General features: G+C 42.3%; 1 protein-coding gene across 1 annotated transcript; it reads right to left on the minus strand.

Moving 5' to 3' along the window:
* Positions 1-18,664: 18,664 nt before the first annotated feature.
* Positions 18,665-24,274, minus strand: PSMB5 (proteasome 20S subunit beta 5). Its single transcript, XM_003420984.4, has 3 exons — positions 24,044-24,274; positions 22,835-23,141; positions 18,665-19,170 (listed from the first exon to the last, which is right to left on the minus strand). Exons 1-3 carry the CDS (start codon positions 24,239-24,241, stop codon positions 18,884-18,886), a joined length of 792 nt encoding a protein of 263 aa, XP_003421032.1. The 5' UTR covers positions 24,242-24,274; the 3' UTR covers positions 18,665-18,883.
* Between the last annotated feature and the right edge of the window lie 209 nt (positions 24,275-24,483).

Consider the following 24,483-nt stretch of genomic DNA (forward strand, 5'->3'; position numbering starts at 1 on the left):
GCTATTGTAAACAGAGCTGCAATGAACATGGGTGTGCATGTATCTGTTTGTGTGAAGGCTCTTGTTTCTCTAGGGTATATTCCGAAGAGTGGGATTTCTGGGTTGTATGGTAGTTCTATTTCTAACTGTTTAAGAAAACGCCAGATAGATTTCCAAAGTGGTTGTACCATTTTACATTCCCACCAGCAGTGTATAAGAGTTCCAATCTCTCCGCAGCCTCTCCAACATTTATTATTTTGTGTTTTTTGGATTAATGCCAGTCTTGTTGGAGTGAGATGGAATCTCATCGTAGTTTTAATCTGCATTTCTCTAATGGCTAATGATTGAGAGCATTTTCTCATGTATCTGTTAGCTGCCTGAGTATCTTCTTTAGTGAAGTGTGTTCATATCCTTTGCCCACTTCTTGATTGGGTTGTTTGTCTTTTTGTGGTTGAGTTTTGACAGAATCATGTAGATTTTAGAGATCAGGCGCTGGTCAGAGATGTCATAGCTGAAAATTCTTTCCCAGTCTGTAGGTGGTCTTTTTACTCTCTTGGTGAAGTCTTTAGATGAGCATAGGTGTTTGATTTTTAGGAGCTCCCAGTTATCGGGTTTCTCTTCGTCATTTTTGGTAATGTTTTGTATTCTGTTTATGCGTTGTATTAGGGCTCCTAGGGTTGTCCCTATTTTTTCTTCCATGATCTTTATCGTTTTAGTCTTTATGTTTAGGTCTTTGATCCACTTGGAGTTAGTTTTTGTGCTTGGTGTGAGGTATGGGTCCTGTTTCATTTTTTTGCAAATGGATATCCAGTTATGCCAGCACCATTTGTTAAAAAGACTATCTTTTCCCCAATTAACTGACACTGGTCCTTTGTCAAATATCAGCTGCTCATATGTGGATGGATTTATATCTGGGTTCTCAATTCTGTTCCATTGGTCTATGTGCCTGTTGTTGTACCAGTACCAGGCTGTTTTGACTACTGTGGCTGTAAAATAGCTTCTGAAATCAGGTAGAGTGAGGCCTCCCACTTTCTTCCTCTTTTTCAGTAATGCTTTGCTTGTCCGAGGCTTCTTTCCCTTCCATATGAAATTGGTGATTTGTTTCTCTATCACCTTAAAAAATGACATTGGAATCTGGATCGGAAGTGCATTGTATGTACAGATGGCTTTTGGTAGAATAGACATTTTTACTGTGTTAAGTCTTCCTATCCATGAGCAAGGTATGTTTTTCCACTTAAGTAAGTCCTTTTGAATTTCTTGTAGTAGAGCTTTGTAGTTTTCTTTGTATAGGTCTTTTACCTCCTTGGTAAGATTTATTCCTAAGTATTTTATCTTCTTGGGGGCTACTGTGAATGGTATTGATTTGGTTATTTCCTCTTCGATGTTCTTTTTGTTGATGTGGAGGAATCCAAGTGATTTTTGTATGTTTATCTTATAACCTGAGACTCTGCCAAACTCTTCTATTAGTTTCAGTAGTTTTCTGGAGGATTCCTTAGGGTTTTCTGTGTATAAGATCATGTCATCTGCAAATAGAGATAATTTTACTTCCTCCTTGCCAATCCGGATGCCCTTTATTTCTTTGTCTAGCCTCATTGCCCTGGCTAGGACTTCTAGCACGATGTTGAATAAGAGCGGTGATAAAGGGCATCCTTGTCTGGTTCCCGTTCTCAAGGAAAATGCTTTCAGGTTCTCTCCATTTAGAGTGATGTTGGCTGTTGGCGATGCCCTTTATTATGTTGAGGAATTTTCCTTCAATTCCTATTTTGGTGAGAGTTTTTATCATAAATGGGTGTTGGACTTTGTCAAATGCCTTTTCTGCATCAATTGATAAGATCATGTGGTTTTTGTCTTTTGTTTTATTTATGTGGTGGATTACATTAGTGGTTTTTCTGTTATTAAACCAGCCTTGCATACCTGGTATAAATCCCACTTGATCGTGGTGAATTATTTTTTTGATATGTTGTTGAATTCTATTGGCTAGAATTTTGTTGAGGATTTTTGCATCTATGTTCATGAGGGATATAGGTCTGTAATTTTCTTTTTTTGTAACGTCTTTACCTGGTTTTAGTATCAGGGAGATGGTGGCTTCATAGAATGAGTTGGGTAGTATTCCATCTTTTTCTATGCTTTCAAATACCTTTAGTAGTAGTGGTGTTAACTCTTCTCTGAAAGTTTGGTAGAACTCTGCAGTGAAGCGGTCCAGGCCAGGGCTTTTTTTTGTTGGGAGTTTTTTGATTACCGTTTCAATCTCTTTTTTTGTTATGGGTCTATTTAGTTGTTCTACTTCTGAATGTGTTAGTTTAGGTAGGTAGTGTTTTTCCAGGAATTCATCCATTTCTTTTAGGTTTGTAAATTTGTTAGAGTATAATTTTTCGTAATAGTCTGATATGATTCTTTTAATTTCATTTGGTTCTGTTGTGATGTGGTCCTTCTCGTTTCTTATTCGGGTTATTTGTTTCCTTTCCTGTATTTCTTTAGTCAGTCTAGCCAATGGTTTATCAATTTTGTTAATTTTTTCAAAGAACCAGCTTTTGGCTTTGTTAATTCTTTGAATTGTTTTTCTGTTCTCTAATTCATTTAGTTCAGCTCTAATTTTTATTATTTGTTTTCTTCTGGTGCCTGATGGATTCTTTTGTTGCTCACTTTCTATTTGTTCAAGTTGTAGGGACAGTTCTCTGATTTTGGCTCTTTCTTCTTTTTGTATGTGTGCATTTATCAATATAAATTGGCCTCTGAGCACTGCTTTTGCTGTGTCCCAGAGGTTTTGATAGGAAGTATTTTCATTCTCGCTGCATTCTATGAATTTCCTTATTCCCTTCCTGATGTCTTCTATAACCCAGTCTTTTTTCAGGAGGGTATTGTTCAGTTTCCAAATATTTGATTTCTTTTCCCTAGTTTTTCTGTTACTGATTTCTACTTTTACTGCCTTGTGGTCTGAGAAGATGCTTTGTAATATTTTGATGTTTTGGATTCTGCAAAGGTTTGTTTTATGACCTAATATGTGGTCTATTTTAGAGAATGTTCCATGTGCGCTAGAAAAAAAAGTATACTTTGCAGCAGTGGGGTGCAGGGTTCTGTATAAGTCAATGAGGTCAATTTGGTTGATTGTTGTAATTAGGTCTTCCGTGTCTCTATTGAGCTTCTTACTGGATGTCCTGTCCTTCTCTGAAAATGGTGTGTTGAAGTCTCCTACTATAATTGTGGAGGTGTCTATCTCACTCTTCAGTTCTGTTAAAATTTGATTTATGTATCTTGCAGCCCTGTCATTGGGTGCATAAATATTTAATATGGTTATGTCTTCCTGATCAGTTGTCCCTTTTATCATTATGTAGTGTCCTTCTTTATCCTTTGTGGTGGATTTAAGTCTGAAGTCTATTTTGTCAGAAATTAATATTGCTACTCTTCTTTTTTCCTTATTGTTTGCTTGATATTTTTTTTCCATCCTTTGAGTTTTAGTTTGTTTGTGTCTCTAAGTCTAAGGTGTGTCTCTTGTAGGCAGCATATAGACAGATCATGTTTCTTTATCCAGTCCGTGACTCTCTGTCTCTTTATTGGTGCATTTAGTCCATTTACATTCAGTGTAATTATAGATAAATAAGTGTTTAGTGTTGTCATTTTGATGCCTTTTTATGTGTGTTGTTGACAATTTCATTTTTCCACATACTTTTTTGTGCTGAGACGTTTTTCTTTGTAAATTGTGAGATCCTCATTTTCGTAGTGTTTGACTTTATGTTTGTTGAGTCGTTACGTTTTTCTTGGCTTTTATCTTGAGTTATGGAGTTGTTTTACCTCTTTGTGGTTACCTTATTATTTACCCCTGTTTTTCTAAGTAAAAACCTAACTTGTATTGTTCTATGTCACCTTGTATCACTCTCCATATGGCAGTTCTATGCCTCCTGTATTTAGTCCCTCTTTTTGATTATTGTGATCTTTTACCTATTGACTTCAGTGATTCCCTGTTATGAGCATTTTTTTTTAAATTAATCTTAATTTGTTTTTGTGATTTCCCTATTTAAGTTGATATCAGGATGTTCTGTTTTGTGACCTTGTGTTGTGCTGGTGTCTGATGTTACTGGTTTTCTGACCAAACAATATCCTTTAATATTTCTTGTAGCTTTGGTTTGGTTTTTGCAAATTCTCTAAACTTATGTTTATCTGTAAATATCTTAATTTTTCCTTCATATTTCAGAGAGAGTTTTGCTGGATATATGATCCTTGGCTGGCAGTTTTTCTCCTTCAGTGCTCTGTATATGTCGTCCCATTCCCTTCTTGCCTGCATGGTTTCTGCTGAGTAGACTAACTTATTCTTATTGATTCTCCCTTGAAGGAAACCTTTCTTTTCTCCCTGGCTGCTTTTAAAATTTTCTTTTTATCTTTGGTTCTGGCGAGTTTGATGATAATATGTCTTGGCGTTTTTCTTTTTGGATCAATCTTAAATGGGGTTCGATGAGCATCTTGGATAGATATCCTTTTGTCTTTCATGATGTCAGGGAAGTTTTCTGTCAGGAGTTCTTCAACTATTTTCTCTGTGTTTTCTGTCCTCCCTCCCTGTTCTGGGACTCCAATCACACGCAAGTTATCTTTCTTGATAGAGTCCCACATGATTCTTAGGGTTTCTTCATTTTTTTTAATTCTTTTATCTGATTTTTTTTCAGCTATGTTGGTGTTAATTCCCTGGTCCTCCAGATGTCCCAGTCTGCATTCTAATTGCTCGAGTCTGCTCCTCTGACTTCCTATTGCATTGTCTAATTGTGTAATTTTATTGTTAATCTTTTGGATTTCTACATGCTGTCTCTCTATGGATTCTTGCAACTTGTTAATTTTTCCACTATGTTCTTGAATAATCTTTTTGAGTTCTTCTACTGTTTTATCAGTGTGTTCCTTGGCTTTTTCTGCAGTTTGCCTTATTTCATTTCTGATGTCTTGAAGCATTCTGTAAATTAGTTTTTTATATTCTGTATCTGATAATTCCAGGATTGTATCTTCATTTGGGAAAGATTTTGATTCTTTTGTTTTGGGGGTTGTAGAAGCTGTCATGGTCTGCTTCTTTATGTGGTTTGATATGGACTGCTGTTTCCAAGCCATCACTGGGAAACTAGTTTTTCCAGAAAATCCGCTGACTGGGACGCTGGCTCCAGGCTCCGAAAGCAATCGCTGCTTCCCCGTATTTGTTCGTTTTCTGTCTCTAAATCTGTGTTTGCTGTTCAGGGTTCATAGATTGTTATGTATGTGATCGATTCACTTGTTTTTCCAAGTCTTTGTTGCAAGAGGGATCCGAGGTAGCGTCTACCTAGTCCGCCATCTTGGCCCCGCCTCTCCGCAATGCATCTTTTGATTTCTTGACTGCTGCTTCCATGGCTGTTGATTGTGGATCCAAGTAAAATGAAATCCTTGACAACTTCAATCTTTTCTCCGTTTATCATGATGTTGCTCATTGGTCCAGTTGTGAGGATTTTTGTTTTCTTCATGTTGAGGTGCAATCCATACTGAAGGCTGTGGTCTTTGATCTTCCTTAGTAAGTGCTTCAAGTCCTCTTCACTTTCAGCAAGCAAGGTTGTGTTATCTGCATAACACAGGTTGTTAATGAGTCTTCCTCCAATCCTGATGCCCTGTTCTTCTTCATATAGTCCAGCTTCTCGGATTATTTGTTCAGCATACAGATTAAATAGGTATGGTGAAAGAATACAACCCTGACGCACACATTTCCTGACTTTAAACCAATCAGTATCCCCTTGTTCTGTCTGAACAACTGCCTCTTGATCTATGCAAAGGTTCCTCACGAGCACAATTAAGTGTTCTGGAATTCCCATTCTCCGCAGTGTTATCCATAGTTTGTTACGATCCACACAGTCAAATGCCTTTGCAGAATCAATAAAACACAGGTAAACATCGTTCTGGTATTCTCTGCTTTTTACCAGGATCCATCTGACATCACCAATGATATCCTCTTCTGAAACCAGCCTGAATTTCTGGCAGTTCCCTGTCGATATACTGCTGCAGTCGTTTTTGAATGATCTTCAGCAAAATTTTGCTTGTGTGTGACATTAATGATATTGTTCTATAATTTCCACATTTGGTTGGATCACCTTTCTTGGGAATAGGCATAAATATGGATCTCTTCCAGTCAGTTGGCCAGGAAGCTGTCTTCCATATTTCTTGGCATAGGCGAGTGAGCACCTCCAGTGCTGCATCTGTTTGTTGAAACATCTCGACTGATGTTCCATCAATTACCGGAGCCTTGTTTTTCGCCAATGCCTTCAGAGCAGCTTGGACTTCTTCCTTCAGTACCATTGGTTCCTGATCATATGCCATCTCTTGATATGGTTGAATATTGACTAATTCTTTTTTTTATAATGACTCTATGTATTTCTTCCATCTTCTTTTGATGCTTCCTGTGTCGTTTAATATTTTCGCCATGGAATCCTTGACTATTGCAACTGGAGGCTTGAATTTTTTCTTCAGTTCTTTCAGCTTGAGAAACACTGAGCATGTTCTTTCCTTTTGGTTTTCCATTTCCAGCTCTTTGCACATGTCATTATAATACTTTACTTTGTCTTCTCGAGAGGCCCTTTGAAATCTTCTGTTCAGTTCTTTTACTTCATCAATTCTTCCTTTTGCTTTAGCTGCTTGACGCTCAAGTGCAAGTTTCAGAGTCTCCTCTGACATCCATCTTGGACTTTTCTTTCCTATCTTTTCATTCCTGTCTTTTCAATGACCTCTTGCTTTCTTCCTGTATGATGTCCTTGATGTTATTTCACAACTCGTCTGGTCTTCGGTCACTAGTGTTCAATGTGTCAAATCTATTCTTCAGGTGGTCTCTAAATTCAGGTGGGATATACTCAAGGTCATATTTTGGCACTCGTGGGCTTGCTCTGATTTTCTTCAGTTTCAGCTTGACTTGCATATGAGTAATTGATGGTCTGTTCCACAGTCGGCCCCTGGCCTTGTTCTGACTGATGATATTGAGCTTTTCCATCGTCTCTTTCCACAGATGTAGTCAATTTGATTTCTGTGTGTTCCATCTGTTGAGATCCATGTGTATAGTCACCATTTATGTTGGTGAAAGAAGGTATGTGCAATGAAGAATTTGTTGGTCTTGCAAAATTCTATCATTCGATCTCCGGCATTGTTTCTATCACGAAGGCCATATCTTCCAACTACTGATCCTTCTTCTTTGTTTCCAACTTTTGCATTCCAATCACCAGTAATTATCAATGCGTCTTGATTGCATGTTTGATCAATTTCAGACTGCAGCAGCTGATAAAAATCTTCTATTTCTTCATCTTTGACCCTAGTGGTTGGTGCGTAAATTTGAATAATAGTCGTATTCACTGGTCTGCCTTGTAGGCGTATGGATATTATCCTATCACTGACAGCGTTGTACTTCAGGATAGATCTTGAAACGTTCTTTTTGATAATGCATGCAACACCATTCCTCTTTGAGTTGTCATTCCCAGCATAGTAGACTATATGATTGTCTGATTTAGAATGGCCAGTACCAGTCCATTTCAGCTCACTAATGCCTAGGATATCGATGTTTGTATGTGTTCCATTTCATTTTTGACAATTTCCAATTTTCCCAGATTCATACTTCGTACATTCCAGGTTCCGATTATTAATGGATGTTTGCAGCTGTTTCTTCTCATTTTGAGTCATGCCACATCAGCAAATGAAGGCCCCGAAAGCTTTACTCCATCCACGTCATTAAGGTTGACTCTACTTTGAGGAGGCAGCTCTTCCCCAGTCATCTTTTGAGTGCCTTCCAACCTGGGGGTCTCATCTTCCAGCACTATATCAGACAATGTTCCACCGCTATTCATAAGGTTTTCACTGGCTAATGCTTTTCAGAAGTAGACTGCCAGGTCCTTCCTAGTCTGTCTTAGTCTGGAAGCTCAGCTGAAACCTGTCCTCCATGGGTGACCCTGCTGGTATCTGGATACTGGTGGCATTGCTTCTAGCATCACAGCAACACACAAGCCCCCACAGTATGACAAACTGGCAGACACGTGGGGGATAGATTTGATAGGGACAGGCAATTTAGAAATTGGCTATCTAAAATGGGGGGAGATAAAGGCATGACGTGGCTGGCTTACACACTTTCATGGGTGTGCTTACATTAAGTGAGGGGGACAAGGGAGGATGCCCACTGAATAGACTCCTCTTATCCCGATGGGTCTGGGGAAGAGAGGGTGGGGGAAAATGCTGATAGGATTATATGATTCAGTTGTGAGTGTTGACTGTTAACAGGGTTAATTGTGATTGTAAAAACTGTAATTGTAGAAGCTGTGTCAGAGTGGACTAAGAGGGAGGCACTGCTGGGCTGGAGTACAGTGGCCAAACCTGGAGTCCCTTAAAGGTTTGGCTATGCTGACACCTCATGAGACTCAGAACAGGGGGATATCTTTAAAGTTAAATTTATCCACACCAGAAAGGGTGAAGCCGAGATGACTTTTGGAGAGCCTGACCAGATCAGATGAACTCCTACAGCAGACCTGAATGGCTGCTACCTGAGTAACCTCACACTTAGGACTCTTTGCCCTGCTGCAGGACTAATTGGTAATGACTGTTTAGGACTGGTAAAATGACTGGGAGGGGAAAGTTATCCTTCGAGTATGAAAGAACCATGGCTAGAAAAGCCAGGAGGTGGCAACCACCAATACAAAAATTGATTCAGGAAGGATCACAAACAGATGCTAAGATGATTGGGTGCCAGCTTGTGGGAGACCAGGATATTCACATAGTCTCAGAGAATCAACCTACTTATTAGATTACTTTTTAATTACAAAGGGCAAACATACCTTTACAATGGAGAAATCTAGCAGACAATGAACAAAGCATCCTCAGTAATGGAACAAACTGACATTATGTAACACACTGGGAAGTATACAATATCTAGTTAATATTCTTGCTAAATATGTTTTACCTGATTGCCTAATCATGAGGAAATAGACAAATCCAGATTATGGGACACTGCACAAGACAAATAATGGCCTGGACCCTTCAAAGTGTAAATGTCATAAAAGATAGATACACACAAATATGGGGTCTGGGGTCTGTTCTAAGTTAAAGAAGGCTAAAAAAACATGACAACTAAATACGATGTGTGAACTTTCACTGAATCCTGGATCAGGAAAAAAAAAAAAAAACTGTAATAGACATTACTAGAACATTTGAAGAAATTTCAATATGGACTTGATATTAAATATGCTTATATCAATGCTAATTTTTTTGTGTGTGTGCTTTAGGTGAAGGTTTACAGAGCAAATTAGTTTCTCATTAAATGATTAATACACATACTGTTTTGTGACATTGGCTGCCAACCCCAAGAAGTGTCAATACTCTCTCCCCTTCTTGACCTTGGGTTCCCCATTTCCATTTGTCCAATTTTCCTATCCTCTCCTGCCTTCTCATCCTTGCCCCTGGGCTGCTGTGCCCATTTAGCCTCATATGCATGGTTGAACCACATATATTATTATTTCTTTTATAAGCCTGTCTAATGTTTGGCTTAAGGGTGAACCTCAGGAGTGACTTCAGTACTCAGTTAAAAACGTGTCTGGGATGGATTGGACTGGACAATGGGTTGGAGAGGGATGCTGGTGAAGAGTGAGCTTCTTGGATCAGGTGGACACTTGAGACTATGTTGGCATCTCCTGCCTGGAGGGTAGATGAGGGGGTGGAAGGGGTTAGAAGCTGGAAAAATGGACACAAAAATAGAGAGTGGAGGGAGAGAGCGGGCTGGATCATTAGGGGGAGAGTAATTGGGAGTGTGTAGCAAGGTGTATGTGGGTTTTTGTGTGAGAGACTGACTTGATTTGTAAACTTTCACTTAAAGCACAATAAAAAATTATTAAAAAAAAAAAAGGGGTGTCTGGGGGCCATACTTCCAGGGTTTCTTCAGCCTCTGTCAGACTAGTAAGTCTGGTCTTTTTTTGTGAGTTTGAATTTTGTTCTACATTTTTCTCCAGCTCTGTCCAGGACCCTCTATTATGATCCCTGTCAGAGCAGTCGGTGGTGGTAGCCAGGCACCAACTGGTTGTACTAGACTCAGTCTGCTGGAGGCTGTGGTAGTTGTGGTCCATTAGTCCTTTGGTCTAATTTTCCACTTGTGTCTTTGGTTTTCTTCAATGCTAAATGTCTTGATGTGATAATGGTATTGTGGTTTTGTAAGAAAATATCATAATTCTTAGGAAACATTTAGGGGTAAAGTATCATGATATTTGCAACTTACTTTCAAATGGTTTGGCTAAACAAATAAATATTAATAAATAAATGGATATATACATAAATAAAGCAAATGTGCCATAATAACAATTAGTGAATCTATATGAAGAGTATATGGGTATTTGTAATACTACTCTTTCAACTTTTCTGAAGTTTTGAAGATTAAAAAAAAAAAACTAGAGGCAAGGAAACAGTCTCATGTACTCTAGGATTCTAGATTTATTTTAGGGCTCCATTTTAATGCTTCAGAAAATTCCAAAGTGCACCACTTAGGATTTCAAAACATGTTTTTAAACAGGTGAGAGAAAAACAATTGATGATAATTCTAGATTGTGAAGGAAACTAAAACACATTTTAAAAAATGCCTTTTCTGTGTTTGTAACCCTACACACTTCTCTTTCACCGTCAGGGATTATAATCCTTCTCTCATGAAGAGCAATGCACTCTAGCAGCCAGACGTCCAGGATCAGGCTTGTGCTGGCTAAGCCTCTGTCCCTGGATCTGAGAGAAAACAAAACAATGTAAAATATACAAAGGGAGATAACCTACAGAGCTACACCTGGAGCTCAGTTCTTTAGGGGCTGGCCATATTTTGTGTAAGACTAATGCTGCCATTTGAATAGAAAGATATAGCAAACATGCAAAATTTGGGCAAGATGGGAATGAGCAAGTTTGCTTCCCCAAACTGGGTTTTATGACCTAACTGTCTTCATTTATTACTAGGGAATGGCATGACTTTTTTTTTTTTTTAATTCTTAAAACAAGTAGTTTTGATTTGCCTTAATTTAAAAAATTATCATTCACCCATAAAATGGAATAAAATTCTGATACATGTTACAACATGGATGAACCTCGAAAACATTAAGTGAAATAAGACAGACACAAAAGGACAAATATTGTAGGACTCCACTTATATGAGGTATCTAGAAGAGTCAAATAATAGAGACATCATGATAAATAGCGAAAAGACTGAAGTTGTCAAGTATTTCATTGTACTTGGATCCACAATCAATGCCCATGGAAGTAGCAGCCAGGAAACCAAATGACATATTGCATTGGGCAAATCTGCTGCACAAGGCCTCTTTCAAATGTTAAAAAGCAAAAATGTCACTTTGAGGACTAAGGTGCACTTGACCCAAGCCATGATATTTTTAATCGCCTCACATGCATGCAAAAGCTGGACAGTGAATAAGGAAGACCGAAGAAGAATTGATGCCTTTGAATTACAGTGTTGGCAAAGAATATTGAATATAACATGGACTTCCAGAAGAATGAACAAACCTGTTTTGGAACAAGTATGGCCAGAATGCCCCTTAGAAATGAGGATGACGAGACTTCATCTCACGCACTTTGGACATGTTATCAGGAGGGATCAGTTCCTGGAGAAGGACCTCATGCTTGGTAAAGCAGAGGGTCAGTGAAAAAGAGGAAGACCCTTGATGAGATGGATTGACAACAGTGGCTGCAACAATGGGCTCAAGCACACAGCAGTGTTTCGTTCTGTTGTACACAGGGTCACTATGAGTTGGAACTGACTCGATGGCACCTAACAACAACAGAGACAGAAAGTAGAATAGTGGTTCCCAGGGGTTGGAGGGAGGGGGGAATGGGAAGTTTTTAGTGGGAACAGAGTTTCAGTTTAGGATGACGAAAAAATTCTGGAAATAGAAAGTAGTTGTGGTTACATAACATAGTGAATGTACTTAATGCCACTGAATTGTACACTTAAAAATGGTTAAAATGGTAACTTTATGTTATGCATATTTTACCACAATAAAATAAATTAATATATATTTATAGTCAGTTTAAGAGCAGAAAACAGCATCTTGAAAATAAAGAATGATGTTTTTGTTGGCCTTCGAGTTGATTCCAACTCACGGTCACCCTATGTGTATCAGAGTAGAACCGTGCGCCACAGGCTTTTCAGTGGCCGATATCTTTGAAGTAGATTGCCAGGTCTTTCTTCTGAGGCAACTCTGGCTAGATCAAACTGCCAACCTTTCAGTTAGCCATGAAGTGCATTAACTCTGGCACCAGGGACAATAATAAAACAAAAACCTGTTGCTGTTGAGTGGATTACGACTCATGGCGACCCTATAGGACAGAGTAGAACTGCCCCATCGGGTTTCCAAGGCTGTAATCTTTATGGAAGCTTACTGTCATATCTTTCTCTCGCAGAGCAGCTAGTGGATTTGAACTGCTGATCTTTCAGTTAGCAGTCAAGGGTTTAGCCACAGCACCACCACGGCTCCTCAGGGACAGTAATAGGGGGTAACAATGCTGAGAAGGGTAAGTAGGTATCACTGGCATAATTGTACCATAGTGAAATCATTCATTCATGCATTAAAAATACATTTATTATCTATCTTTATTGAGTAGCCAGCACCCTGCTAGATACTGTGGGGAACCAAAAGTATACTAAGTGTCTCACTAAAAAGGAAGGCAGACGTAGCATGAAAAAACCAGAAACCACTAAACAGACACTCTCTGACGTGGTGTGTGCCAAAAGCTTTTTGTAAATGAGATGTAGCACATTGCCAACCCCTGAGGACCACACTTCGGCTCTGCTGACTTAACAAGACCTCCCTTTATGGGTATTTTTTTTCTTTGGGAGGTACTTGGAATGTATGACTATGCTTAATCCATTGTGCTGGTTTAAAATGCTCCACTGCTTTCCTTTTCTGAAAAATAAACTATGCATGCAGCCTCAAGGCTCAAGGGAGATGGTGATTATGAGCCCTCCCACATAACAGCAGTGCTCAGAGGATTCCCTCTAATCAGACAACACTGCACACCACCAATCCAGAGGGAAGCTGCCATGAGAAAAGGGTGTATGCATTGTGTGAAACTCTGTACACATGGAGCAGCTTAGAACACATGGATGTCTGTGGGATAGTGACGGTATTGAGGCTAGGGTAGTTATAAAAATATCCCCTTGACCTTGACCCCTTCTGGTCTGCACACATTGCTACTTGGACCTATACCTTCTTGCCTGAAGCACCTGCTTTGTCTTCCTGGGACTGCCTGGGCTCTCTCCACGCCCCCTTTAAGAGCCTCAGCCCTGGCCTCTGTGCATGTACAGAAAAAATCAAAACAAGTGGGCAAATGATGTATGTACGTGAGATGTTTGTGGCCGGGGGTATGGAGGTGAGGGGAGAGGGGACCTCTGAATGAACCTAAAAATAAAAGTGAAAAAAAAGTACAGAATCCATGATCCCGTCTCATTTGCAAATTACCGTTACTCTTTGGAAACCCTGGTGGTGTAGTCGTTAAGAGCTACGGTGGCTGCTAACCAAAAGGCTGGCAGTTTGAATCCACTAGGTGCTCCTTGGAAACCCTATGGGGCAGTTCTACTCTGTTCTTCAGGGTTGCTATGAGTTGGAATCAACTTGACTGCAATGGGTTTGGTTTGGTTGGTTTTTCTGTTACTCTTATGAGAGAGGCTTCTACTTTTCTGTCTTGGACCTGGCTGGGCTGAGAAGGTGGTTATGAGATAGCTCAAATCTTCTTTCTGATCTTGCACAAGTGGTGCAGACATGGAGAGCCACTTGCCGGATGTAACTGACTGTGACAGTACAGGGCCAACACACACAGAGGCACGTGTTCATTATGTATGGCTGGAGAAATTATTTGTCTCCAGGGGGACATGTTTCATTGTGCATTAGCTTCTAGCTGCTTCCTTCCTCCGTATTTCTCTGTCTGCTCTATCATTGTCCTCAGTATCCTTTCCCACTCACCTCCCCCTCACTCAGTCCAACTCTGCCCATCAACGTCTCCATCCATCTTTCTTGGCCGCATCCACGTCTTCCTGTCCACTTTGCTCAATCTTACTTTTTTTTCATATAATTTTTATTGTGCTTTAAGTGGAAGCTTACAAATCAAGTCAGTCCCTTACACAAAAAGCCGTTTTTTTTTTTTTTTTTTACAGTCCCAATTACTTTCCCCCTAATGAGATAGCCTGCTCTCTCCCTCCACTTTTTTTGTCCATTTCCCCAACTTCTAACCCCCTCCACCCTCTCATCTCCCCTCCAGGCAGGAGATGCCAACATAGTCTCAAGTGTCCACCTGATCCAAGAAGCTCACTCCTCACCAGCATCCCTCTCCAACCCATTGTCCAGTCCAATCCATGTCCAAAGAGTTGGTTTCGGGAATGGTTCCTGTCCTAGGCCAACAGAAGGTCTGGGGGCCATGACCACCGGGGTCTTCCTAGTCTCAGTCAGATCGTTAAGTCTGGTCTTACGAGAATTTGGGGTTTGCATCCCACTGCTCTCCTGCTCCCTCAGGGGTTCTCTGTTGTGTTCCCTGTCAGGGCAGTCATCGGTTGTAGCCAGGCACCATCTAGTTCCTCTGGTCTGAGGATGATGTAGTCTCTGGTTCCTGTGGCCCTTTCTGTCTCTTGGGCTTATAATCGCCTTGTGTCCTTGGTGTTCTTCATTCTTCTTTGATCCAGGTGGGTTAAGACCAACTGATGCATCTCAGATGGCTGCTTGCTAGCATTTAAGACCCCAGATGCCACTCTTCGAAGTGGGATGCAGAATGTTTTCTTAATAGATTTTATTATGCCAGTTGACTTAGATGTCCCCTGAAACCATGGTCCCCAGACCCCTGCCCCTGCTACACGCTCAATCTTACTCTTGCTGTCTGGAAGTCGGTTTTCTGTTTGTCTTCCTTCCTGTCTCTCGTTTGTCTCCTGTTCTCTCTAGCTCACTTTCTCCCGCTCCGTGTTTCCCTCTGTAATGTCAGCTTTCTGGGTACCCTGCAGCTAGCAATAACCTTTTCTTGTCACATTAAAGTCCATAAGGAGCACTTGGTTTATTGATTGATTGGTTTTTATTTAAGTTCTGCAGAGAAAAGAAGAGGGTTTTTATGAAGTGAGCAAAAAGAGAGAAAATGTGAAATCAGGAAAAGGGAGAATAGAAAAGAGGGGCAGCATGAGAAGATGGGGCAAGTTGGGGGGGCATCAGAAGGAGTTGAACCCATGGCATCTTATTTCCTTCTAAATAAACCAGCTCAGACATTTATGGCTGGTAACAGCTTAATCTGGAATAGAAAGGGCTAAGGACCAAGTTAGGCTTAGCACCTAACTCAACTTGGAGGCAAAAGCTTCAGGGAGATATGAGTTGGGTTAAATAAAACCAACAAGCTGATGTGCGTAGAATTTCTTCTGCCTGACCCACTAACAACTGCAAACGGGACATTTTAGAAATGGTTTTTACTGAAACGCTTCAGTGGGACATAGTCCCTGGAAGGAAGAACTTGGCTCTGAGGCCAGGCATGGTGAGCACTGCAGGGATGTGGCCAGTCGGCTAACCGGGAGGAGCAGCAGGAGTGGCTTGGGTCAGGCAGGAGGTGGCAGTAGCTGCTGATCAGGGCAGTTCTGGTTGCTGTGCTCTCCTCTGGCCCACAATAATTAAGGCTTTCCCAGTGATTCCGGCTTCCTGAAGGGAAGCTAGAATTTAAGAAAACAAGCAAACAAAAACAGCAGAGATGCTTCAATGTACTGTATGTGTTCTTTAAATCGTGATGCACTTAATCACGTCTTGAGGTTACCACTGCTGAGCAGTTGCAGGCACCTATCTTTTGCTATAGCTTTCGCAGGAGAGACATGGCTTCTAACAAAGCAAAAATAACAGAAAATAAAAAATCCAAACGTCCTCGCAGGAGAGACATGGCTTCTAACAAAGCAAAAATAACAGAAAATAAAAAATCCAAACGTCCTCACCCAGAATTAGATACGGTTATGTAGCTCCTCCATTGACCCAGAACCTCCTTCTCCTGGCACAAGGGAAATAGTGCCCTCAGAATTTCCCTCCACCTTTTTCACCTTACTCCCTTTTCACCCTACCTCTTGCTTCTCTCCCCTGGCAGACTACATAGAGCCTATGGACCAGAATAAATCCGTTGTTTTACTTCCCCTCAAAAGATGTGACCTTCTACTCCCCAAATAGCTTTGACAGTTTTCTCATTTGCTAGCTGAGGCAGATATCAGGAGACAATGACCTTCTGGTTTTGCCTAAAGAGGGAACACTCAGTAACTACCATGCTTCGGTCCCACTTGCTTTATCTGTGCTTTTCCTCCCTTCTCCCCCATGTCCTCACCTGCCTTTTCACCTTCCTTCAGGAACATTCTACTCACCCCATAGTGCAATGCTACTCCCCTCTGCCTCCCCTCGCCTGCTGTGGAGATGCTTTAAGGCAAATCTGCCTTCAGCCCCATAGCAAGGGAAAGCACAGGGCCTCTAGGAGTATTTGCTTCCTACTTAATGAGATTAGTCCCATCACCTACCCTGAGGAGCCAGATTTTGGTGTTACTGAGGTATGTGTGGAGGGAGGAGAAATTGTCAAACATCACTTAAAGAGCCCTGTCTCTTGGACGCCTGGGAACTGCTGAGAGAAATTAATCTTCTAGCTATTTAAGGCAATTTCTTTTCCATCATCTTTTGTCAAGAGGACTGCACTGGGAAATGAATCTGATGGGAGTCCCGGAACTGGTACATGCCACTCGACAGTGTCTCTCCAATGCTATGCAGCATCCATCATCCCCACACAACCAGACACACATCACTGCAAAGCCAGCTCCCCACCAGTTCCTAGCAGCTGGAAATCACAAATGCACAGGGTGGGTACCACTGGGCCTAAGGACTTGCACTTTTCCCCTACCTCTGCTCGATTTTATTTCCAGAAAACCTGCCACAAATTGTTCTTTTCCATTAAACGAGTTGTCTTTCTTTTACACAAGATTTAGGAAGGCAGAAGAACAGGGATATGCCATAACAGAAGATAAGCACTCAGCCAGGGTGGAATAGGTGCTTATGTTAAACATTTGGACCACTGTCAAAGCAAGGTTGTGAGACAGAAACAGGGCAAAGAGTCGCAAATTCTTTCTTTTTCCTTCCTGGGCTAAGAGACTGGGGGTCTTCTCTCTGGACTCATGTAAAGAAAGGAATTCCAATCTTTAGCTCTTTTTCTTCCCTCAAGGATTTACCAGGGTAGTGGTTTTCAAATTGTGTTCCTTGGGGTTCTAAGGAAGTACCAGGGAGAATGTATATGTGTGTGGCGGGGGATGCTGTAGGGAGTGACTTCAGAGGGGCACTCAATGGTTAAAGCTCTGGACCTCCCCCCCGGCCCCCGCCAATTCTGCTTCAACCTCTGATGTGATTTCACTCAGGTGTTGGGATTTCTAAGTTTTCCAATTCTTAGAAAGATCTGCAAAGCAATGTCCTGTGTGAGACAAAGATGACTGACTATTCCTGTGCCTCTCACGCAGCTAACCATTTGCTGAGGGTTTACGCAGCAGAAGGAAGATGTACCATGGCTCCTGCCTGGTTTAACTGCAGATACTTTGGGGTCCCTGCTAGCAGCTCCGACTCCAGGCTCCTGAGGCACGTTACAGCAAAATGAATCTCCTGAGGCTCCAGAGTCATTTGTTTTCCAAACTCTCTTCTCCGGTCTCACTAATTCTCAATTTCCCTGCATTTGACAAATGCAATTAACAAGCCTCGATCAGTTTCTGGCCGACAGCCCTCATCAATCATAGAGACTGCACAAGGCTGAGGGGGAGGGGAAGGTGCAAGAAGGTACCCGAAGTCCAGGGAAGGTGAGGCCTTAGCCCCTCTAGTTCTATGAATGTCCCCTACCCACCCTTCAGTCTCAAAACATGACAGTGGGTGGGCACCCTCACCTACCACTTTCTTCCTTCTTTCTACCTAAACACAGGGCTATACTGTTTATGCCCTCCTCTCCCATTTTAAAAGGTTTCTCCATCAACCTCCTCCGTCTACCCTATGTATTCTCTTTAACAGAAGGCCTTGCCATCTGCTGCCACCATAGCTTGGGAACCCCCTCAGTGCTGGGTGTAATAAATCAGCCATCTCTGCTCTCAGCAGGGCCTCCTTCCCACCCACATTCCAGTGACAACTCTGTGCTGCTTCCTGCCCATGAGGCTAAGTGCCCACCACCACCCCAGCCAACCCACACATATACACACACACACTACAGGACCAAAAGGACTAGGGTCACTAAGCTTGGGGTTACTATTTCTTTCACATTCACCCCTTTGTCCTCTTTTTCCAGGGCCCAAGCCTTCCCTTCTCAACTGGTTTAAGATTTCAGCTTTACCCTCTTTACCTTTTGCTCTGCATGTAGGAACAGTCTCCCCTCCCCCACCATAGGGTGGGAGCTTTTTCCTTCTCAGCCCTGCCTGGTAAGGCTCTGCGAGAGTCTTTCCACCTCATCAACTTTTCATCTCTTTGCAAACGGAATTGGGAAGTCGCTCCCTCCCCCCACCCTCTCTCCTTTTCTTTTGTTATTAGCTTCATGAGTGGGAATGTTAATGTATTCACTAGACAATGTCTTCACACCACTGTTTCCTGTAATTACAGTCACTTCCCTCCCACTGTCCTGGCTTATTTGACTGTAAAGTGTTTGGAGGAGGGACAATGTGGACAAAAGACACAACCCAGGCTGAGGTTGAGTAGTGTAATATTAACAGTGAAGAAAGTAAAACAAATAGTTTCCTCTGCAGCAGCTCATTAACAACTGGTAACACACAGAGGTCAATGTACATGAGCTAAAAAAAAGGATCAATACAATTAGGGACCCCTCCATTATAGAATGGGGTGCTGTGCTCCTACTACCAATGACAGTCACCCAAAGAAATGCAAGAGGCCATATCCACTCTCCCTCAGGGGGCAGGGCTACTATACTTGTCATGTAGATCTGCTACATTGTCACTGGAGACTCGGATCCAGCCATCCTCCCGGACATGGTAGAGGTTGACCACACCTCCTGAGTAGGCATCTCTGTAGGTGGCTTGGTAGATGGCTCGGCGGGCGAGATCATAGGCTTGTTCCACTTCCAGGTCATAGGAGTAGCCCCTATCCATGACCCCATAGGCATACACAGAGCCCGAACCTACAGAGAAGGTGGCCCCTGAGATCCGGTTCCCTTCACTGTCCACATAGTAGAGGCCTGGAAAGTAAAAGAAAGTTAGCAGGGTAAAATGACCACTCTCTTCTCCCAGGTAGTAGCAGTTCTCCAACCCTCTTATAACTCAGGGGACACCAACAGAAATACCGGAACAAAGAACTATCATAAAATTATTTAAAAAAAAGCTGGAGGAATCAAATTGAATATTAAGATTCCAGGATTCTACAACAAACCACCCCATCTCACCTTAAAGTAACTGCCTTGCCTGTCTTCTCTGCAGACCAAAAACCAAGGATAATCTGAACAACTTAGGTTTCAAGCACTGTGGGAAAATTTTTAAAACATAATCCTAGCCCTCAAAGAGTTTAGATGATCTGGGACAAGACATCCATCAGACGGTGTAACAACAAAGCCTAGAGTTCTGAATCATATTGCAAAGACCTGCATTGTCTAATACGGTAGCCACCAGCCACATGGGGCTACCAAGCATTTGAAATGAAGCTAGTACTACTGGTGAAATGACAATATTTTGGACACACTGGGTTAATTATCAAAATTAACTTCCTCCTGAGTGTGCTTGCTCTCACATTATAGGGAGGGCAACTAGGGTCATATAACCACGTGTGTATAAGTCTTTGTATGAGAAACTTACTCAAACTGTAAACTTTCACTTAAAGTACAATAAAGAAATAAACAATAAATAAATAATAAAAATGTCAACACAAAAAATGAACTTTCTCCTTTTTTTACTTTTTAAAACGTGGCTACTATAAAATTTAAAATTACATGTATGGTTCCCATTATGTTTCTACTGAAGGAGCCTTGGTGGCGCAACGGTTAAGCACGTGGCTGCTAACCAAAAGACTGGCAGTTCGAACTCGAGAGGAAGATGTGGCGGTCAGCTTCCATAACGATTACAGCCTTGGAAACCTATGGGGCAGTTCTATCCTGTCCTACCGGCTTGCTATGAGTCAGAATTGACTTGACAGCAACAAGTTTATATTTCTATCTGACAGCACTGGTATACAAACCAGGGATTAGCCCAGGCCAACTGCCTGATTTTGTAAATAAAGTTTTATTGGATCACAGCCACACCCATTCATTTACATATTACTTATGGCTGCTTTTATGCAGAATTAAGTAGTTTGACAAAGGCCATATGGCCTGCAAACCTAAAATATTTACTGTTTGTCTCTCTGTGAAAAAGTCTACCGACCTCTTGTGTAGACTAATTCAGAAAAAGGAGTTAATAAATTTTTTATCGGTTCCAACTTCCTGCTGAGCCCCTCCAACTGGATGCTCTTGTCACCAAGTTCGAGTCCAAAATTCCCAAATCTGAATCCTGTCTTCAAACACTTTACTGGTTCTCAGTTACCTTTCAACTTTCTAGTGCCCCACCAACCCGCACTTCCTTCCATATTCTCGAATTCTGCCAAGGGCATCACCGATCTTTCTCCTATTTCAGTGGCTCTCAATCCTCATTGTGCATCAGAATCACCTGAGGAAGCTTGCCTAGGCCTTAACCCAGGTGGTGCTTCAATTCGTTTGGGGTGAGGAACAAGCATAGAAGTGTTTTTTTAAGGTTTTCAGGTGATTCTAATGCAAGCCAGGTTGAGAACCACTGCCCTTATGTTTTCAGGTTTGGATGATTCTCAAGTCTACCCCAATTCTTTCTCTATCCCCTTCTCAATCCCACTGCCACCACCTTGCCTAGACAGCTCACCGTCTGGTTCCAATTTACCTTTCTGGCTTTATGGCTCCCTACTTCCCTTTATACACCCTTAGTTCCAATTAAACTGCACTTCCAGTTACTCCCCTCAAGCCCTGATACTTCGTCCTTCCCTCCCCGTGCTCATTGTTTCCTTCTATTTTGCCCAGGATCCAAAAAAACCCAAACCCACTGCCATGGAACTGATTCCAACTCATAGCAACCCTATAGGACAGAGTAGAACTGCCCCACAAAGTTTCCAAGGAGCACCTGGCAGATTTGAACTGCCGACCTTTTGGGCTTTTTGGTTAGCAGCTGTAGCACTTAACCACCACACCACCCGGGGTTCCTTCCAAGGATAACTACCAACTATTCATGAAATCTTCTCAATTCCTCCAGTCAGATGTAGTCCCTCCTCAAGATTCCTTCAGCATTTTATTGGTTCTTCTTAAAATGGTATTTATCTAATTCAGCCTTGAATTAAGTAGTCTATGTATCTGTGATCCTCTCTCAGTCAGCTTCCTGAGGCAAGGGGCTGACTCATACTGAATGGGATGGCGTTGTCAGGAAGGCTTCTTGAAGAAGGCACAAATTAGGTTATGCTCTGGCTTCTCCATGCTCTCTTACATTGCTTCTGTCACCTGGAACAAACCCAACAGCTAAGGCCATATTGGTTTGCATTTTTCAAAGTGACATTTCCAAAATGCTTCCCTGGACCAGGTAAGACGTACAGAACTGTTCTTTCACACCTTTCAAAGAGAAAAGTGTGTCCATTTCCCAAAGTAACAACAAGCTTCTCTCTCACATCCACTTTTTAATCCTTCATTCATCCTCTATTGAGTAATGAACTGACCCTTTCTACATCTCTCCCTGTCCTACTCCAAAGCATGTGAAAAAGTGGTAGGTGTCCTATAGGCATTCTACAGGATAACTGGGCATTCAGTACGCAGGTAAATAAATGAGACAAAAACAAGAAAAGGAAAGAATAACTATTTTCAAGTATATAGGAGGGGAAAAAAAGTGACTAGCTACACTCCACTTTGCCTAAAGGGACTTTCAAAATTGGCTGATGAGGAACCAACACTGGATACAAGGTGAAACCTCCTGACAAGCTTTTTAAATACTGGAAAGGAAACTAGGCTAAGGAATTTCTTTTCAGACATGACAGAACAGGTCCTAGGGTGATTATATCAGGTAAGGACAGAGAGAGGTGAGCCCCAAAGGCTCCTTTTAGGCCAAAGACTGAAGAAAAAAGGGAGAGGAATGACTAACTTTTGAGCGGCTATTATATACTAGAGCTTCACCATCCAATAAAGTAGCCACTAGCCACACGTATTGAGCATTTGAAATGAGGCTAGTGCCACATGTTGAAACGGTAATATTTTGGATTAAGTAAATTATTGAAATTAATTTTGCTTGTTCCTTTTCACATTTTAATGTATCCATTAGAAAAATTTAAATTACATACTTCTACTGGACAGCACTGGCTAGAGTTTACACCTACCATCCAATTCTCAAATACAACTTTTTATTGGAAACTCTAGTGGCATAGTGGTTAAGAGGTGTAAGTGCTAACTAAATGCCTGGCAGTTTGAATCCACCAGGCGCTCCTTGAAAATCCTATAGGGCAGTTCTTCTCTGTCCTATAGGTTCGCTATGAGTCGGAATCGACTCCATGGCAATGGGTTTGGATTTTTTAATAGCTCTTATCATTTTATGGGAGATGATAGAGGGAAACATTATGAGCTAGATCCTTTACATTTATTACCTCACTTAACCAAGATAACAGATGAAGAAACAGAGGCTGAATGAATAAGCAACCTGCCTAAGGTCACAGAGATAGTCAGTGACACACCTGGTCTAACTTCATGCTGTTTCCTACACTACTGTGTCTTCCCTGAACAACGGATTCTCAAACACTGGCACAAAGCCCTTTCATTCAACGGCTCTTTCTCTGTAGTGGCAGCCAAAGGATCATGTGACTGCAGTTTAACTCACCAGGGCCTCTCTTATCCCAGCCACAGATCATGGTGCCCATGGACAGCCCCATGCCTTTATACTGATACACCATGTTGGCAAGCAGCTTGGAGGCAGCCGCTACCGAGATGCGCTCCTTGTTTCGAAGTTCATAGATTCGACACTGCCGAGCCAACAGCCTCTCCCAGAAACTACAATCTGCTGCACCTCCAGCCATGGTGCCCAGCAGGTAGGGGTTGATCTCGATCACCTTCTTCACAGTCTGGGAGGCAATGTAGGCACCCGCTGTGGCCCGGGAGTCCACTGCAACGATGACTCCATGGCGAAACTGTTAGGATCAGAGGAAAACACAAAGCAGGCCACATCAGACCATAATAACATCTCTCTGACACTCCTTTTTGCATCAATGCAAACCCAGCACATCTCTTTATCAGATATTTTATACTTCACAATGTTGTCGTGTGCCATCTAATCGATTCCAACTCATAGCGACCCTATAGGACAGAGTAGAACTGCCCCACGGGGTTTCCAAGAAGTGGCTGGTGGATTCGAACTGCCGATCTTTTGGTTAGCAACCTGAGCTCTTGATCACTTCACCACTAGGGTTCCATACTTCACAACATACTTTTCCAAATATTAACGTTACTTTGAGCGTCTCATCAATCCCGATTGGGCATAACCAGTATTGTCTTCGTTTTATAGATGAGAAAACGGATTCAATGAGGTCGAATGACTTGCCCAAGTTCCTAGATCTAGTTTTGCAGAGCTGGGCCAGGAACCCCCACTGTCTGGCTCCTATTCCATGGCTCCCCTGGCTTCACCAAACTTCCCGCTTAAGACGCAGCATAGTCCAGAGGGACCGCCCAGGTACCAACGCCTCTAGTGAATAGTCAAAACACTCTTCCCTCTTCCAATATTCTTTTGCTGCTGCAGCCTCTCCTTTCTCGGCTAAGAGCTTCTAGACAGGAGAAACCTGGGGTCGTCTAGGAAACAGATCCAGCAGCCTCCGACTCCCTCCTTCACTTACCCCCAATCCCACCAACCCCTCCCCGGCCGGAGCGGGGACAGAGGCCTCACGGCGCAATGAGACAAACGAATGGCCGGAGCCGGGTTCGGGACGAGAGGACCGGAGCCGAGTTCGGGACGAGAGGACCGAACCCCTCCCGGGATTTCGTGACCGCGCCCCGCGGGCGCTCGGGATTTACTTCAGCGAGGCGGCTGGATCCCCACCTTGAAGGCCAGTGTGGTGGTTCCATGAAGCATTTCAATTCCTGGCTCCTCGGGGACACCCCATTTGGGCGCGGCCAGACTCAGTCCATCACTGGAACTCCCTGGACCCAGGTCCAGCAGATCCGCGCGACCCCCGAGTCCGAAAAACCCCTGCTGGTTCACCGATAGCGGGCTCTGCAACACGCTGGCCAACGCCATGTCTAGTGATGGCAAAAGGAACTGACGCCTAGGAAAGAGCGGCGGGGCAACGCCTCGTCGTTGCAGCTTCACGTCCTATTGTATTTATTTCGTTGCGGAGCCATTTTGACTCCTGGCAGCCACGCCTCGAAACACAAGTGCCGGACGCACGGGACAAATTTAACTGGGTGGGTGGTGGGGGGGAAAGGCTTTCACTACCCTTAAATTCTAAAAGGATGTGGCCGCCGTCTTGACTTTGGTTG

Source organism: Loxodonta africana, chromosome 10 (genome assembly GCF_030014295.1).
Source record: "Loxodonta africana isolate mLoxAfr1 chromosome 10, mLoxAfr1.hap2, whole genome shotgun sequence".
In the NCBI taxonomy this organism is placed as follows: Eukaryota; Metazoa; Chordata; class Mammalia; order Proboscidea; family Elephantidae; genus Loxodonta; species Loxodonta africana.